The 18,142-nt window shown below is 49.6% G+C and overlaps 1 protein-coding gene across 1 annotated transcript in view; it reads right to left on the bottom strand.

Moving 5' to 3' along the window:
• PYGB (glycogen phosphorylase B) overlaps positions 1–18,142 on the bottom strand; it is a 684,627-nt gene that overhangs the window by 145,736 nt on the left and 520,749 nt on the right. Inside the window, exon 15 of the mRNA XM_086927201.1 lies at positions 16,397–16,455. Coding sequence (XP_086783327.1) covers positions 16,397–16,455 — 59 coding nt within the window. The remainder of the gene's footprint in view (positions 1–16,396; positions 16,456–18,142) is intronic.

The raw sequence follows: 18,142 nt of genomic DNA on the forward strand, positions 1-18,142 counted from the left end.
GAGCAAGGCGGCATCGGGGTCCCTGACCTGCAGCTCTACTTTTATGCCTCACAGCTCCGCTACCTAGTGGAGTGGAGCCGTCTCGAATCGGAGAAACATTGGCTGTTTCAGGATCAAGCAGTTGCCGGTACGCCCCTACATGGTATCCCCTTCCTTAATAGAGCGCACAGACTACCTAACCTTTATGCCTCTCACATTACAAGCACCACGATGGAAGCATGGGATCGCCCTGCCATTACCCATGAGTTGACGTCATTCCTCTTCCCACTCACGCCACTATTTAATAACCCAGAATTCCATCCGAGTACTGTTGCCAAGGCCTTCACACACTGGCGCCCCACCCCTTGCAGAGCGTTGGGTCACTTATTTGACCTAGAAGGAATTATCCCATTTACACGTCTCTGGACAGATTACGGTATCCCAGAAACAGAGAGGCTCTCCTATCTACAACTAAGACACTGGGCTCTCCAACCACAAGTCCAACTGCATATGAGAAGTGGCTTATCACTTGATCTGGCAACAAGAAACTCATTTCAGATCTTTACAAGCACCTACTGCTCACCACTGTGCACACATATAATGCAGGGCGAGCAAGTTGGGAAAGGGAATTAGGCCGCACTCTCACTCATAAGGAATTGAATAGTATTTATTATAGGTCCAGGCACTCAGCATATCACGCAGGTCTTACCGAGACACTGACTAAAGTAGTGACTTACTGGTACTCCACCAGTTCGACCCCCGCCAGAACGCCCTGGGTTGGAGGGAATGTGGGGAGGTGGGCACACTGGAAAATATTCTATGGGGCTGCAGCCGAATCCAATCGTACTGGTCCCACATTTTAGATGACGACGTAGACTCGCACCTAGACACACAACTTCTGCGCTTCCCGGCCTATATCCTCCTGGGCTTACCCAACCCGCTTATGTATTCGGCTAAGGCATGGAAAGGGCGCCTGATTGCAATCGCCCTGGGAGAGGCTACCCAGAATATACTTGCACACTGGCGCTCCCCCCAGCCTCCTCCACACTCCGGATGGCTGCAGAGACTTTGGACGGTGTTGGGGATGGAAAAGATGTCTCTTACTCTAGCGGGTAGGAGTTCAGAGTTCCCCAAACTTTGGCGCCCTTTCCTAGCGCTGCTCACAACAGAGTTCAGGGAGCTGACATGTCCTAGATATCTGCGACTCTTGCGCCTAGCGGATACACAAATACAGCAGGCGAGCTCCACGCGCGTGTCTCGCACACCGCAATGAATCATGAGGTACTCTGCCCTCTCCCTCCCTTTTTCTTTTAGCCTCTCCCCTTTTTACTCTTATTTGTATCCCATTTGGTGGATGAGGGGTAGGGGTGGGGGTGGCACTGTTGTACTTTTTCTGTTGTTTTGCTTGCAGCACCGTCTGTCACCAGCTTTACCAGACCCGCTCCATGCAGATTCTACAGTACCACAGCTACCCAGGACACTCGTTGTCTGTACTAAGATAATTTTGAGAGCTGGGGTTCATGTTCTTTGTTGTGTCATTGTCTTGAAAACCAATAAAAGATTTAAACCATAAAGTAATAATGTGCAACCTCTGCTTGCTCAATTTGTACAAAAGTCAAACAAGCATTTGCAATGCAATAGGTCTCGCATTAGGAAAGTTTGAGCTATTCGTCTTGTAAATGACACATTTTTTATTTATGTGCTGGTTTTGAAAATAGCGAAATTATTAGCTTTGTCATTTACAATGCCAATACTTTTAACTTTTGCAAATGTGACACCTATATCATTTGTACTGCAACATGTTTTGTATTTACGTGACTTAGATGTATTGATATTACAAATAACAATGGCTTTTAATTTTTTTAAATAATTAAATACAAGTTATTGTAATTTATAATGGCAATAGCTTAAACTTTTGTAAATAACTTTTGTGAAGATTATATTCAGTGCATTTTTTTGAGACGAAAATCCAAGAACAGAAGTGAAATATTAACATCTTTTGTGACATTTGTAATAAAGCTTGAAACATTGAGAAAACATATTTTAACCATTTGTTGTTGGATGGTTGCACAGATTGATGCTGTGGTGACGACGAGTGATGTTGTGGTGGCGACAAGGGATGCTGTGGCATTCAGTGATGCTGAGGTAGCGCATAGTGATGTTGTGCTGCCCCTGAGTGATGCTGTGGTGCCCCTGAGTGATGCTGCGGTGGTGCGATAGATAGATAGATCGGGCAATAGATAGATAAATAGAGTGAGGGCAATAGATAGATAGATAAATAGAGCGAGGGCCATAGATAGATAGATAAATAGAGTGATGGCGATAGAAAGAAAGAGAATGGGGGCGATCGATAGATAGAATGATGGTGATAGATAGAGTGAGTGCGATAGACGGATAGAGTGAGGGCGATAGATAGACAGATAGATAGAGTGAGGGCGATAGATAGATAGAGTGAGGGAGATAGATAGACAGATAGATAGAGTGAGGGCTGTAGATAGATAGAGTGAGGGTGATAGATAGATAGAGTGAGGGCGATAGAGTGGTAGAGTGAGGGCGGTAGAGTGGTAGAGTGAGGGTGGTAGAGTGAGGGCGGTAGAGTGGTAGAGTGAGGGCGGTAGAGTGGTAGAGTGATGGCGGTAGGGTGAGGGCGGTACAGTGGTAGAGTGAGGGCGGTAGAGTGGTAAAGTGAGGGCGGTAGAGTGAGGGCGGTAGAGTTAGGGCAGTAGGGCGGTAGAGTGAGGGCGGTAGAGTGGTAGAGTGAGGGCGGTAGAGTGAGGGCGGTAGAGTGGGGGCGGTAGAGTGAGGGCAGTAGAGTGGTAGAGTGAGGGCGGTAGAGTGAGGGTGGTAGAGTGGTAGAGTGAGGCCGGTACAGTGAGGGCGGTACAGTGTGGCGGGAGAGTGGTAGCGTGAGGGCGGTAGAGTGAGGGCGGTAGAGTGAGGGTGGTAGAGTGAGGGTGGTAGAATGAGAGTGGTAGAGTTAGGGCAGTCGAGTGATAGAGTGAGGGCGGTAGAGTGGTAGAGTGAGGGCGGTAGAGTGGTAGAGTGAGGGTGGTAGAGTGGTAGAGTGAGGACGGTAGGGTGAGGGCGGTAGAGTGAGGGCAGTAGAGTGTTAGAGTGAGGGTGGTAGAGTGGTAGAGTGAGGGCGGTAGAGTGAGGGCATGAGGGCGGTAGAGTGGTAGAGTGAGGGCGGTAGAGTGAGGGCGGTAGAATGGTAGAGTGAGGGCAGCAGAGTCCTAGAGTGAGGGCGGTAGAGTGAGGTCAGTAGAGTGGTAGAGTGAGGGCGGTAGAGTGGTAGAGAGAGGGCAGTAGAGTGGTAGATAAGGCGGGTAGAGTGGTAGAGAGAGGGCGGTAGAATGGTAGAGTGAGGGCGGTAGAGTGGTAGAGTGAGGGCGGCAGAGTGAGGGTATGAGGGCGGTAGAGTGGTAGAGTGAGGGCGGTAGAGTGAGGGCGGTAGAATGGTAGAGTGAGGGCAGCAGAGTCCTAGAGTGAGGGCGGTAGAGTCAGGCCAGTAGAGTGGTAGAGTGAGGGCGGTAGAGTGGTAGAGAGAGGGCAGAAGAGTGGTAGAGTGAGGCGGTAGAGTGGTAGAGAGAGGGCAGTAGAATGGTAGAGTGAGGGCGGTAGAATGGTAGAGTGAGGGCAGTAGAGTGGTAGAGTGAGGGCGGTAGAGTGGTAGAGTGAGGGCGGTAGAGTGAGGGCGGTAGAGTGAGGGCAGTAGAGTGGTAGAATGAGGGCGGTAGAGTGAAGGCGGTAGAGTGGTAGAGTGAGGGCGTTAGAGTGAGGGCGTGAGGGCAGTAGAGTGAGGGCGATAGAGTGGTAGATAGATAAATAGAGTGAGGGTGATAGATAGATAAATAGAGTGAGGGCAATAGATAGATAGATAAATAGAGTGACAGCGATAGAAAGATAGATAGAGTGAGTGCGATACATAGACAGATAGAGTGTGGGCAATTGATAGATAGAGTGAGGGAGATAGATAGACAGATAGATAGAGTGAGGGCTATAGATAGATAGAGTGAGGGTGATAGATAGTTAGATAGATAGAGTGAGGGCGATAGAGTGGTAGAGTGAGGGTGGTAGAGTGGTATAGTGAGGGTGGTAGAGTGAGGGCGGTAGAGTGGTAGAGTGAGGGCGGTAGAGTGAGGGCGTGAGGGCGGTAGAGTAGTAGAGTGAGGGCAGTAGAGTGGTAGAGTGAGGGCGGTAGAGTGAAGGCATGAGGTCGGTAGAGTGGTAGAGAGGGCGGTAGAGTGAGGGCATGAGGGCGGTAGAGTGGTAGAGTGAGGGCGGTAGAGTGAGGGCGTGAGGGTGGTAGCGTGACGGTGGTAGAGTGAGGGCGGTAGAGTGAGGGCAGTAGAGTTAGGGCAGTAGAGTGGTAAAGTGAGGGTGGTAGAGTGGTAGAGTGAGGGCGGTAGAGTGAGGGCGTGAGGGCGGTAGACTGGGGGCGGTAGAGTGAGGGCAGTAGAGTGGTAGAGTGAGGGCGGTAGAGTGAGGGCGTGAGGGCGGTAGAGTGGTAGAGTGAGGGCGGTACAGTGAGGGCGGTACAGTGTGGCGGGAGAGTGGTAGAGTGAGGGCGGTAAAATGGTAGAGTGAGGGCGGTAGAGTAGTAGAGTGAGGACAGTAGAGTGGTAGAGTGAGGGCGGTAGAGTGGTAGAGTGAGGGCGGTAGAGTGAAGGCATGAAGTCGGTAGAGTGGTAGAGAGGGCGGTAGAGTGAGGGCATGAGGGCAGTAGAGTGGTAGAGTGAGGGCGGTAGAGTGAGGGCGTGAGGGTGGTAGAGTGAGGGCGGTAGAGTGAGGGCGGTAGAGTTAGGGCAGTAGAGTGGTAGAGTGAGGGCGGTAGAGTGAGGGCGGTAGAGTGGGGGCGGTAGAGTGAGGGCAGTAGAGTGGTAGAGTGAGGACGGTAGAGTGAGGGCGGTAGAGTGAGGGCGTGAGGGCGGTAGAGTGGTAGAGTGAGGGCGGTACAGTGAGGGCGGTACAGTGTGGCGTGAGGGCGGTAGAGTGAGGGCGTGAGGGCGGTAGAGTGAGGGTGGTAGAGTGAGGGTGGTAGAATGAGGGTGGTAGAGTTAGGGCAGTCGAGTGGTAGAGTGAGGGCGGTAGAGTGAGGGCAGTAGAGTGTTAGAGTGAGGGTGGTAGAGTGGTAGAGTGAGGGCAGTAGAGTGAGGGCATGAGGGCGGTAGAGTGGTAGAATGAGGGTGGTAGAATGGTAGAGTGAGGGCAGCGGAGTCCTAGAGTGAGGGCGGTAGAGTGAGGTCAGTAGAGTGGTAGAGTGAGGGCGGTAGAGTGGTAGAGAGAGGGCATTAGAGTGGTAGAGTGAGGCGGGTAGAGTGGTAGAGAGAGGGCGGTAGAATGGTAGAGTGAGGGCGGTAGAGTGAGGGCAGTAGAGTGGTAGAGTGAGGGCGGTAGAGTGGTAGAGTGAGGGCAGTAGAGTGGTAGAGTGAGGGCGGTAGAGTGGTAGAGTGAAGGCGGTAGAGTTGTAGAGTGAGGGCGTTAGAGTGAGGGCGTGAGGGCAGTAGAGTGAAGGCGGTAGAGTGGTAGATAGATAAATAGAGTGAGGGTGATAGATAGATAAATAGAGTGAGGGCAATAGATAGATAGATAAATAGAGTGACAGCGATAGAAAGATAGATAGAGTGAGGGAGATAGATAGACAGATAGATAGAGTGAGGGCTATAGATAGATAGAGTGAGGGTGATAGTTAGATAGATAGAGTGAGGGCGATAGAGTGGTAGAGTGAGGGCGATAGAGTGGTAGAGGGAGGGTGGTAGAGTGGTATAGTGAGGGCGGTAGAGTGGTAGAGTGAGGGCGATAGAGTGAGGGCGTGAGGGCGGTAGAGTAGTAGAGTCAGGGCGGTAGAGTGGTAGAGTGAGGGCGGTAGAGTGGCAGAGTGAGGGTGGTAGAGTGGTAGAGTGAGGACGGTAGAGTGAGGGCGTGAGGGCGGTAGAGTGAGGGCAGTAGAGTGGTAGAGTGAGGGCGGTAGAGTGGTAGAGTGAGGGCGGTAGAGTGAAGGCATGAGGTCGGTAGAGAGGGCGGTAGAGTGAGGGCGGTAGAGTGGTAGAGTGAGGGCGGTAGAGTGAGGGCGTGAGGGTAGTAGAGTGAGGGCGGTAGAGCGGTAGAGTGAGGGTGGTAGAGTTAGGGTGGTAGAATGACGGTGACAGAGTTAGGGCAGACGAGTGGAAGAGTGAGGGCGGTAGAGTGAGGGCGATAGAGTGGTAGAGTGAGGGCGGTAGAGTGAGGGCATGAGGGCGGCAGAGTGGTAGAGTGAGGGCAGTAGAGTGAGGGCGTTAGAATGGTAGAGTGAGGGCGGTAGAGTGAGGGTGGTAGAGTACCCACAGAGTAGGATCTCTGGTCAGGGGCACCTCTACCTGCTGGCCAGGTTAATTTCAGCATGAAGAGTCAAACGTCACAGAGGGCTCTGCCAGTCCTTACCTTCTGGATGGAGTGTGAAGTCAGTAAAGAAGATCCTGGCCAAAAATGAAGCAGAAAGACCTAGCAGAGAAGGACCCACCTGTTAGAACTATTGACTGGTCAATTCTGGCACTTGTGACCATCTCACAACAGCTCTTCTGAATAGAGCCCCATAGCTGCTAATGCAAACTTTGAGAGAGCTCTCTTCTGTAGGTTCAGTTTTTTCTTGACTTCAGTACAAATGGGCGTAGGTTGTAACAGCAAGCATTGGGGGGCAGTGCGGTTATCAAAAGGTGGGGGGGTGCGGTTATCTGAAAGAAAATACCACTATTTAAAAACAGCCTTTCAGCAACCAAGAATGAAAAGGCATTGGTAAGACCAATAGGGCTTGCCTTTTGCATCCACTCGCTTTGCTAATGATTGTTGCAGATGCTGTTAAGCATCAGCAAAATGCTTTACAGCGACGCTGCATTGCATCGGCAAAAAAAACAAGTGGTGTAATTTAAAGTAAACTCGCACACAGAGCGGATCCTGGCAGGACTTCGAATGGCAAGTGAAAGATGCTGTTTGACCTCCGAGCCAGATGAACGCGGCATGCTGTGGGTGATGTTAAAAGCAGAAATAAACCAGCTTTTCTTAAATAACGCTGTGTTGACTTCACGGACTACAAAAACAGCTAAAAGATGCTACGGATAAACACTTGGAGCAGATACGAAACATCATGCAACCGAAGTAGTTTTCCGCGGATAACCAAGATTGGGCGCATTGGCTGCCAAATGACGTGTGAATGCAGCCACTATTTCTGGAAGTGAGGGTAGTGAACAAGTGTGGCCTTCAGGATCTGTTCATGCAGACATTAGTCACAATGATAAAGGAAATATGAGTGGTTCACGATTCAGGAAGGTTCCTAAAAAATGTGATGACTTTATTAGGTATTATGTAATAGACATGTAAAGTTTATTTTATATTGTTTTGGGGTTCGGGGGGTGTAATGTTGGCATGCCATCTTCTGCACTTCCAGCGGGCGTTACTGTGCACTATTTAGCTCATGAGATGTATACTGCAAGTGATGTAAATTAATGTAAACTCGCACACAGAGCGGATCCTGGCAAGACTTTGAATGGCAAGTGAAAGATGCTGTTTGACCTCCAAGCCAGATGAACGCGACATACTGTGGGTGATGTTAAAAGCAGAAATAAACCAGCTTTTCTTAAATAACGCTGTGTTGACTTCACTGACTACAAAAACAGCTAAAAGATGCTACTGATAAACACTTGGAGCAGATACGATGAAGATTTTTTTTTAAAAAAGTTGTGACGATACAAACCTGTATTTTTATTTATTTTATTTATTTATTTTAAAATTTTTATATAGCGCTAGCTAGACCCGTAGGTATCAGAGCGCTTTACATACACACTGTAAAACCCGAAGGAAATTGCACTACATAGTGGGCGGGCAGTAAGGAAGCAAAACAGAGATAAAAAAAATACAACATGAAAAATAGATAAATAGTGCAGCGGAGGGAGGGAAAACAAACAAAGGTGAAAACAAACACAGACCGGTCACCACTATGCGGAGTTGTCGTGCACTGATACTACGTGCAGTAGATGGCCTGGCGTGTGCACAAGTGTGCAGTGTGTCTGAAGAATTGAGGGTGCGACTAGTGTGAACCCACATTGTATCTGTGGGGATAGTCGTGCGTGCACCGATCCCACGTGCAGCAGATGGCCTGAGGTGTGCACAAGTGTGTGCAGCGTGTCTGAAGAAGCGAACCTAGTGTGAACACACATTGTATCTGTGGAGTCGTCGTGCACCAATCCCACGTGCAGCAGAGGGCTTCGCGTGTGCACAAGTGTGCAGTGTGTGTGTGTCTGAAGAAGCGAACCTAGTGTGAACACACATTGTATCTGTGGAGTCGTCGTGCACCAATCCCACGCGCAGCAGAGGGCTTGGCGTGTGCACAATTGTGCAGTGTGTCTGAAGAAGCGAACCTAGTGTGAACATACATTGTATCTGTGGCGTCGTCGTGCACCAATCCCACGCGCAGCAGAGGGCTTGGCGTGTGCACAAGTGTGTGTGTCTGAAGAAGCGAACCTAGTGTGAACATACATTGTATCTGTGGAGTCGCCGTGCACCAATCCCACATGCAGCAGAGGGCTTGGCGTGTGCACAAGCGCGTGCAGTGTATCTGAAGTTACGACAGTGCACAGATTCATTGTGCAGATATCATAAATAGAGGACCAGATGAACCCAGAAGCGTGCAGCGTGTTTTCATGAGCATGTCCACATTATATCTCGGAGTGAAATACTCTACTTACAAACTGTCATTATTAGGATGTGCTTATAAAACATGCGTGGCTCTTTGGAACATGCGCGCCTTATCCATGGACACATTAAACTCGGGTGCGTGGTATGAAACCAAGTATTGTGTGTTTGATTTACAGACGTAGGTGCGGGTTTTCGAAGTGTTTCAAGGGCTGTTTCTGAGAGAATAAAACATATTTATCAACAAAGGGGTGCTGGGAGCCCCTAGTGTCTTGGAACATGTAGGTGTGGGCGAAGTACGCAGTAAGTACGCACCGTTGGTCTGTTTGCTGCGGACCCACAACACACACGTGTCACAGATGGACACAACGTGTGTTCGTGTCAAAAAGAGTGCCGTACATGCAATAATTTCGAGTAACAGGGTTTGTACTTCACTTCAACCACGTACAGGGCCCTGATACTGTGATGGTCATGTTAGCTCTTTAAAACACATAATAAATATAATAAATACATAAATAGAAGTATGTCTGAGGGCAGGGGTACCAAGGTGCACTTAGCAAACTTAAGCACAGTACCGGGGCCCTCCTCCCCTTTTAAAACAAATCTAAACATGTCCTGTCTCATTTACAACAAACAAACGAAGCTAAAGCAGGCGCAGGAGGGGGGGAATGTTGAGTTTGTAAAAGGGTGTAAAAGTAAACGTCTGGCTCAGCACTTCCTGCCCCTGCTTACAAAGTGTGTGAGGGGGGAGTTGTGATCCGCGCATGTGTATCATACATGCACACATTCATGCATAATTATTAAAGCCCGGAGCTGGGACAACGTGCGCGCACAATGCATCGCAGTGTGTTCAACATGCAAGAACATTCAATGACATTGCGGCGTGTTCAACACGCAGGAACATTCAATGACATCGCGGTGTGTATTTGTACACTTTACAATGCTATTGGTGTGTATTTGTCCACTGTACAATTCAATCGGTGTGGGTATTGGGTAGCAAAGGGTCACAAGGCGGCTCGTAGAAAAGGCAGTGACATCGCGGTTTGCACGTAAATCATGGGTACAACATGCACTAATCCCGAGGTATGTACAACATGCAATGACATTCAAATGTGTACAACATTTAGAAACATCTAATGAACTACAACATGCAATTAAATGTGTTGTGCGAATTCTTACAAAAACATAACAACATTTATATAAAATGCAACAAATGTTGCACACAAAAAATACCCCTGCGGTGTGTAGAACATAACAGCATGCAAAACATCGCGTACACACAGCTAACAATGCCGTCGCCTGAATAACATGTGACAGCAACGCGCTTTATAAAGGCTCAATTATAACAAGACAGCTCTGTGTAGCTAGCTCTCTGCTGTGCCTTTCCCGTGTCGTCATCTATGTAACGGGGCCCCCAGTGGCTCTTGCAGTCTGCCATGCCAAACCGGTTTACACACATTTTTAAATCCGCCCTAATGACTATTGACAGGAAACAAACGGGCTGAGGCGGACTGAGTGGCTTGCTGGTATGTTGTGCATGGATAGCTAGGAAGTCTATAAAAATAAAGTAAGGAAAGAGAGCAAGATAGTCGGTGACGAGAAGAGGTGGGGTGGGGGAGCAAGCGAGAGTGGTGGCGATCAGGGAGTGAGACTGTGCAAACACGTGGGTGTTTTGGTGAGCAATAGAGGCGCCCGAGAAAGGAATAGAAACAAGTCCGGTAAATAAATACCGCAAGTCACCGCCTTCCGTCACTCTGCCGGCCTGCGACCAGGAAGTCAGGCAGGCCGGCGCGACAACAGGAAACAGGAAGTAGGAGGGCGGGAGCCTACCCCGCCTCCCACGGAAGAGCCGCGATTGGACGGAGCCGCCGTGTTTGGAGCACCGGAGCAGGCAGGAGCCTACCCTGCGCCCCGGTGCCGAAGGAGGGAAGAAGAGTCCTGCTGCCGGGCCCTGCAGCTGAGGAGAGCCGCCGCACGAAGGAAGCCGGTAAGTGGGTTGCTGAGCGGGGGAGGGGGGAGGCGGGGGAAAGCATGTGCGCGCGCGAGTGCCGGCGGGCTTTGTGTGCGTGTGTGTGACTGTGGGGGAGGGGGGTGTGTGTATGTGTGTGTGAGCGAGTGTCTGTGTGCCTGCGTGTGTATGCGCTCGCCTGTGTGTGCATGCATGCAGAGGGGTGGGGGCTGCCTGCCTGCGTCTGTGCAAGGGCTGTGAGTTACTCTGCGCATGCGCGGGGACTCTGCGCATGCGCGGATCTGACGCGCGCTCCCGCGGTGAAAACTGCGAGAGCTCGTAACAGATTGGTGTACCCTTTTTCAGCATTCTCACTAACGGGCCACAATAGGTCTGAAGCAGACACCTCAATGCTCACGCATTGAGGGTTAGGTCTGCTCGACCTAAAAATGGGACTTGATTTGAAACAAAATTAACTTCCGATGAGACTAAAAGCAAACACAGAGCATACTTAATTTGATCTATCTTTGCTTGGTGCAAATTAATATTATGACCCTTTTGTTCACTCGCAGAGAAAATGTGTTCTAATACATGTGTGTCTGATATAGGTTCAGAAGGGCCGGATTCATACAAGTTTTGTAGGATAATCATCATGGGAAAGGCTTCTAAATAGATGAACTATATGTAAGCGGTTCCTGGACCGTATTGCAAATGCAGTGCATTTTACTTCTTCCGCCGGGTGCACCTTTAAAAAGGTGCGCCCGGTGCAATGAAGGAAAATGAGTTGCATTATGGGGAATGCGCTACCCCTCAGGACAGACATGAACTCGTGCTGCCCATTCATGTGAAATATGGAGCGGCTGCTTTAAACCCACTCTGTGTTTTTTGCTGCCTGCACTTTTAAAGGGGAAGTGACTGCACCTGCCTGCAAGGGGATATATAGGAGGTCCACAGGACCCCCTTTGCCCCCTGCAGTGGGCTGCTTTAAGGTGGCGTATTGACAGTGCGTCACCTTTTAAGTGGTGCACTGTCAGTGTGCCTCCTGAGGACTTCTTTGCCTCTGGGCCGCATCGATAATATATTGCCATTGCAGAGAGACAGGGATTCCCTAATTTTTATTGGGCACACCCCCATGCAATTGAGGGAACACCCCCTTGAAGATAGCGCTGGCGCTTTATGTGCACCAGCGCTATTGGTTTCACAGAAGGGGACGCACAAGCATCTACCAAAGTGCCCTCTGGCGGCGCAAAGCGGGTGCCAGCACCCACTGCGCCCCTGGGACACTTTATGTAATACGGCCACCCATGTGAATTTACTGAAAATGTGGCATGGATCCGGCTCTCCTGGATCTACATTGTACATCACTGATATAGAAGGTTGTTAAAAACTGGAGCAATACACAAGCACCTTGAACGTGCCTATCTGGGGCACGTTCAAGGTTCTATCTGGGGCCCTATTATGTATAGGTCGCACTTTCCCTGTTTGCGCCCTGGTGCTCCTTAAATAATGTCCACCGGTACAAACAGAGAAAGAATTACATAGAATGCGTTGCCTCCAGGGCAGCCGCAAACTGGTACTGTCCTGGGGGCAGCCAATTCCAGTGAAATACGGAGCTGCTTTAAAGAAGGCGCTCCGTGTTTCACTGTACAGGCGGCAACCCGCCTGCACCTTAAAAGGGAATTAGAGATCCCCTTGCGGGTGGGCGCAGCCAGTGACTGCATCCCACCAGCAAGGGGATGTCTAGAGCAGTGGCGTCACTAGGGGGGTGCGGGGGGTGCGGACCGCACCGGGTGACACCAACACAAAGGGGTGACACCAATCTGCACTGCAGCCTCGCCTCTGCTCTCACCTTTACTGTCGCTCCCTGTGCAAGCTTGTTCCTCATGCTGTTCACACTCGCCAGCGTCTCGCGGGAGATCTGCAATGCTTGACTGCAATTTTCTTTGCTCACAAGGCAACTCTATAGCAGCCTAGCTCATCTGAGGGTGCATGGTTTCCTATTTTTCAGTATCTTGCACAGTCCAGTTTTCCAGTGAACCAGTTCCAAATTTCAGCTTGCTCTTCACTGCAGTGCCACCTGTTGCTCGCACTCTTGTTTATGCAAATCCAGGGAAGACAGATGGAGTAAGAGAGAGAGGGAGACAGAGGGAGCTAGAGGGAGTAATACAGAGAGAGAGAGGGAGACAGAGGGAGCTAGAGGGAGTAATACAGAGAGAGAGAGGGAGTAAGACAGAGTGAGAGGGAGACAGAGGGGGCTAGAGGGAGTAATACAGAGAGAGAGAGGGAGACAGAGGGAGCTAGAGGGAGTAATACAGAGAGAGAGAGGGAGTAAGACAGAGTGAGAGGGAGACAGAGGGAGCTAGAGGGAGTAAGACAGAGAGAGAGAGGGAGCTAGACAGAGAGTGGGGACTAGAGGGAGTAAGACAGAGAGAGAGGGAGCTAGGTGGAGCAAGACATAGCGAGAGGGAGTTAGAGGAAGTAAGACATAGAGAGAGGGAGCTAGAGGGAGTAAGACAGAGAGAGGGTGCTAGAGAGAACAAGACAGAGCTAGAGGGAGCAAGAGGGAGTAACAAAGAGAGAGAGGGAGCTAGAGAGAGTAAGACAGAGGGAGAGGGAGTAAGACAGAGAGAGCTAGAGTGAGAAAGACAGAGCGAGAGGGAGCTAGAGTGAGAAAGACAGAGAGAGAGGGAGCTAGAGGGAGTAAGACAGAGAGAGGGAGACAGAGGGAGCTAGAGGCAGTAAGACAGAGAGAGGGAGCTAGACGGAGAGAGGGAGCTAGAGGGAGTAAGATAGAGAGAAAGGGAGCTAGAGGGAGCAAGACAGAGAGAGAGGGAGCTAGAGGTAATAAGAGAGAGGGAGCTAGAGGGAGCAAGACAGAGAGAGAGGGAGCTAGAGGAAGTAAGACAGAGAGACAGGGAGCTAGAGGAAGTAAGACAGAGAGAGAGGGAGACAGAGGGAGCTAGAGGGAGTAAGACAGAGAGAGGGAGGGAGCTAAACATAGAGAGAGGGAGCTAGAGGGAGTAAGACAGAGAGTGAGGTAGCTAGAGGGAGCTAGACAGAGAGAGGGAGCTAGAGGGAGTAAGACAGAGAGAGAGGGAGCTAGACAGAGAGAGGGATCTAGAGGGAGTAAGACAGAGAGAGAGGGAGACAGAGGGAGCTAGAGGGAGCAAGACAGAGAGAGAGGGAGCTAGATAGAGAGAGGGAGCTAGAGGGAGTAAGATAGAGAGAGAGGGAGCTAGAGGGAGGAAGACAGAAAGAGAGGGAGCTAGAGGGAGTAAGACAGAGAGAGGGAGCCAGAGGGAGCAAGACAGAGAGAGAGGGAGCTAGATAGAGAGAGGGAGCTAGAGGGAGTAAGAGAGAGAGAGGCAGCTAGAGGGAGCAAGACAGAGTGAGAGGGAGCTAGAGGGAGTAAGACAGAGAGGGAGGGAGCAAGACAGAGAGAGAGGGGGCTAGAGGGAGTAAGAGAGAACGGGGGAGCTAGAGGGAGTAGGAGAGAGGGGGCTAGAAGGAGTAAGACAGAGAGAGAGGAAGCTAGAGGGAGTAAGACAGAAAGGGGGAGCTAGAGGGAGCAAGACAGAGAGAGAGGGGGAGCTAGAGGGAGTAAAACGGAGAGATGGAGCTAGAAGCAGTAAGAGAGGGAGAGAGGGGGCTAGAGGGGGCAAGACAGAGTGAGGGAGCTAGAGGGAGTAAGACAGAGAGAGAGGGAGCTAGAGGGAGTTTGACAGAGAGAGAGGGAGCTAGAGGGAGTAAGACAGAGAGAGGGAGCTAGAGGGAGCAAGACAGAGAGAGAGAGGGAGCTAGAGGGAGTACAACAGAGAGAGTGAGCTAGAGGGAGCAAGACAGAGAGAGGGGGAGCAAGAGGGAGTAAGAGAAAGAGAAGGAGCTAGAGTGAGCAAGAGAGAGGGAGCTAAAAGGAGCTAGAGGGAGTAAGACATAAAGAGAGGGAGCTAGAGGGACTAAGACAGAGAGAGAGAGGGAGCTAGAGGGAGTAAGACAGAGAGTGAGACAGAGGGAGCTAGAGGGAGTAAGACAGGGAGTGAGGGAGATAGACAGAGAGAGGGAGCTAGAGGGATTAAGATAGAGAGAGAGGGGGAGCTAGAGGGAGCAAGACAGAGGGAGAGGAGCTAGAGGGAGTAAGAGAGAGAGGGAGCTAGAGGGAGCTAGACAGAGAGGGGGAGCTAGTGGGAGTAAGACAGAGAGAGAGGGAGCTAGAGGGAGTAAGCCAGAGAGAGAGGGAGCTAGAGGGAGTAAGACAGAGAGAGGGAGACAGGGGGGAGCTAGAGGGAGCAAGACAGAGAGAGAGGGAGCTAGACAGAGAGAGGCAGCTAGAGGGAGTAAGAGAGAGGGAGCTAGAGGGAGCAAGACAGAGGGAGAGGGAGCTAGAGGGAGTAAGAGAGAGAAGGAGCTAGAGTGAGTAAGAGAGAGAGCGGGAGCTAGAGGGAGTAAGAGAGAGAGAGCGGGAGCTAGAGGGAGTAAGACAGGGAGAGGGAGCTAGAGGGAGTAAGACAGAGAGAGAGGGAGCTAGAGGGAGTAAGACAGGGAGAGAGGGAGCTAGAAGCAGTAAGAGAGGGAGAGAGGGGGCTAGAGGGAGCAAGACAGAGAGGGAGCTAGAGGGAGTAAGACAGAGGGAGAGGGAGCTAGAGGGAGTTTGACAGAGAGAGAGGGAGCTAGAGGGAGTTTGACAGAGAGAGAGGGAGCTAGAGGGAGTAAGACAGAGAGAGAGGGAGCTAGAGGGAGTAAGACAGAGAGAGAGGGAGACAGAGGGAGCTAGAGGGAGTAAAACAGAGAGGGAGCTAGAGAGAGCAAGACAGAGAGAGGGAGCTAGAGGGAGTAAGACAGAGAGAGGGAGACAGAGGGAGCTAGAGGAGTAAAACAGAGAGAGGGAGCTAGAGGGAGCTAGACAGAGAGAGGGAGCTAGAGGGAGTAAGACAGTACCTAGTGCCGTACATTTCCGACAGAGGTGGTCCATGCATTAAGTCGTGAGGGGGTGACACCATGAGTTACCCGCACCGGGTGACACCAACCCCAGTGACGCCACTGGTCTAGAGGATCCAGAGGACCCCCTTTCCCCACTCTAGAGGGCTGCTATCATGGGGAACACTGACTGTGCCTGTGTCTGTAATACGGCGTGGGCGCAGAGGCAAAGGGGTTCCCTCTCTTGCATAGGGCACACCCCCATGCAAATTAGCGGACAGCCTCCTAAGAAAGCGCTGGAGATCTGTATGTGCGCCAGCACTTTCAGTATTACAGAAGGGGCTGCACAAGCATCTGCGGCCCCTTTTGTAATACCATAGTGCCCCAGGGGCATGCAAAGCAGGCACAAATGCCCTTGCACCCCCGGGGCACTTAGTGTAATACGACCACTAATGTGCCCTTGGGAGAGCGAAATAACTTTCTCTTGCGACATACAAACCGAGAGCTTGGTGGTGTAAAGAGAAGGAAAGGCAACTTTCAATGTGCAGTTGTAGGCAAGGCACACTCCTACATTCCATGATGCAAGGTATTCCATTTGGAAAAACATGCATTCCATTAGCTAACGAAGATGAATGTCTCTTCATGAAGAAAGATTAATTTATCTGCAGGAAGAAAGGGTAGTTAAAGCAACCAGTTTCTGTTGAAAGGTTACTCCATCTGAAGGTGCTAGTGTCCATGGGCACCTTCAAGGGCAGATAGCCTGGCAAGGCTTTAGTTCTTAGACAAAGCATCTCAGGAGACATTGCAAAGACCTCCCATCAGTTGTTGAGTCCTTTAATACTGCAAACATTGCACAATTAAGACAGAAGAAAGACTGATTATATGCCCTACCTTTCCTCCTATCATGACAGTTCTTGGCACAAAATATTTTGATGGATCTTTCCGGATACCTGTTGATTTGAAAGGGGAAACCAGAAAACATTGGTTAGCTCTGGTGGCTTTGCAGATTTGAGCAGTAGTTAATGTTGACCTCGCGTAATATAGTACAGAAGTGGCTCTTAACCATTAGAGTTCCATGTACTCCGAGGAAATCATTACTGGAATCCCGGGACCCCACTGAGCTATAACTGACAGCCAGGGGCCATGGCCTAAACTATTTCTCCAATTTAAGCCTCAAAACATTACACAAAAATACAGAAACAAGTAAACAAAATATACACATACAGACATTTTGATATATCTGAGTTAATTTACAAATGTGGAAAAATCGAAATTTTAATTGTAACGGGATGGTTAGACTTAATTCTACAAGACGAGGCGATATGCTACTTTTTTTGCTTCTAATGCAGACTCTTTTTGTTGACGCTTCGATGGAGATCATCCATTGTCCATCCTATATTCGCTTTTCTGTACTTGTGCTGCATTCATGAGTCATACTAAGGTTACCACGTTAATTCTTAATTTACAGTTTCAAGTTCCTTCACATTCACAACCCGTTTTAAAAGTTTAAATTTTGCTTCTTAATTTATTTATTTCCTTCTAATATGCGAACATTATTCCATTTTCTAAACAGTGGCGGACCACGCGTTAAAACTTCTGTAGGGCACACATTATTTATTGTAATGAGCACGCAAATATTAAAGATGTGCTGATCAAAAATATACAGAGCAGAGTTATGTCTACGTCCACAGGACTAGAATAATGTATGATTAGAAATGACAGCAGTTACTTTAATAATAGTTTTTCACGAAGCATAGTCACTTTTAAATTGCCTGCAATACACACATTGTGTCACTGAGTGGCGCCATTATTCCATACACCCTAAATAATAGGTCCTAGTGTTTAAACATTCTCAATATGCCAGTACCCTGTAGAGATGATCAGTGACATTAGCTAAAGTTGCCTGTATCCAGACGCTAAAAAAGTTAAGCAGAATAATCGAAACAGTACATAGCATAGTGAAACTGCAAAATTTCTCATAAATGTTGTAACAGCATTACAATTACACAAACACAGCAAACATGTCTCATAACAGTGCGCATCCTAAAGAAGTTCAGAATGGCCCATAAAAAAGTCTCCGTAATTCATGAAAATGTGGGCATATAGGCAACACATGATGGAGAGAATACTTTAACTGCTTGTCACAGCCACACACACTGTCATTAATATAGGGAAGGGGAGGGGAGATGTCCATCATCTTAACTGTGTTATTCTCAGAGGAACACCCAAGCATCTTCATGGCAGAAAGCTCCAAGCCTCTGCATCCTGCATATAAGACCGACCCCTCTTTTCTACGCCACTGGCTCAAGGCGTCAGATATTATTTGTTTTGAATTGGTAGGAACACAAAACAGAACTGCCCCACCCGTCTTCCACATACATATCCTCGAAAACAAGGGGTTGATGCTACAAATTGTGTCCTCAATAAGCTCGGAATAGGTCCACCAATGTCTCCCAATCTTGGCATGCTTACCTGGACAGCCCCTGGCTGGGTAGATGGGCTCCTCTAGTTTGGAGCACCAGTCCATTGCGGTTTGCCATGCTGCAATACTCGGGGGTTGCGTGGCATTCTAAAGACGTGCTATGTCTTGTTTGGCAAGCAGTGTGCCAATGCCCACCAGCATGCCGTCCTCCCGGG

This window comes from Lissotriton vulgaris, chromosome 6 (genome assembly GCF_964263255.1).
Source record: "Lissotriton vulgaris chromosome 6, aLisVul1.2, whole genome shotgun sequence".
Classification (NCBI taxonomy): Eukaryota; Metazoa; Chordata; class Amphibia; order Caudata; family Salamandridae; genus Lissotriton; species Lissotriton vulgaris.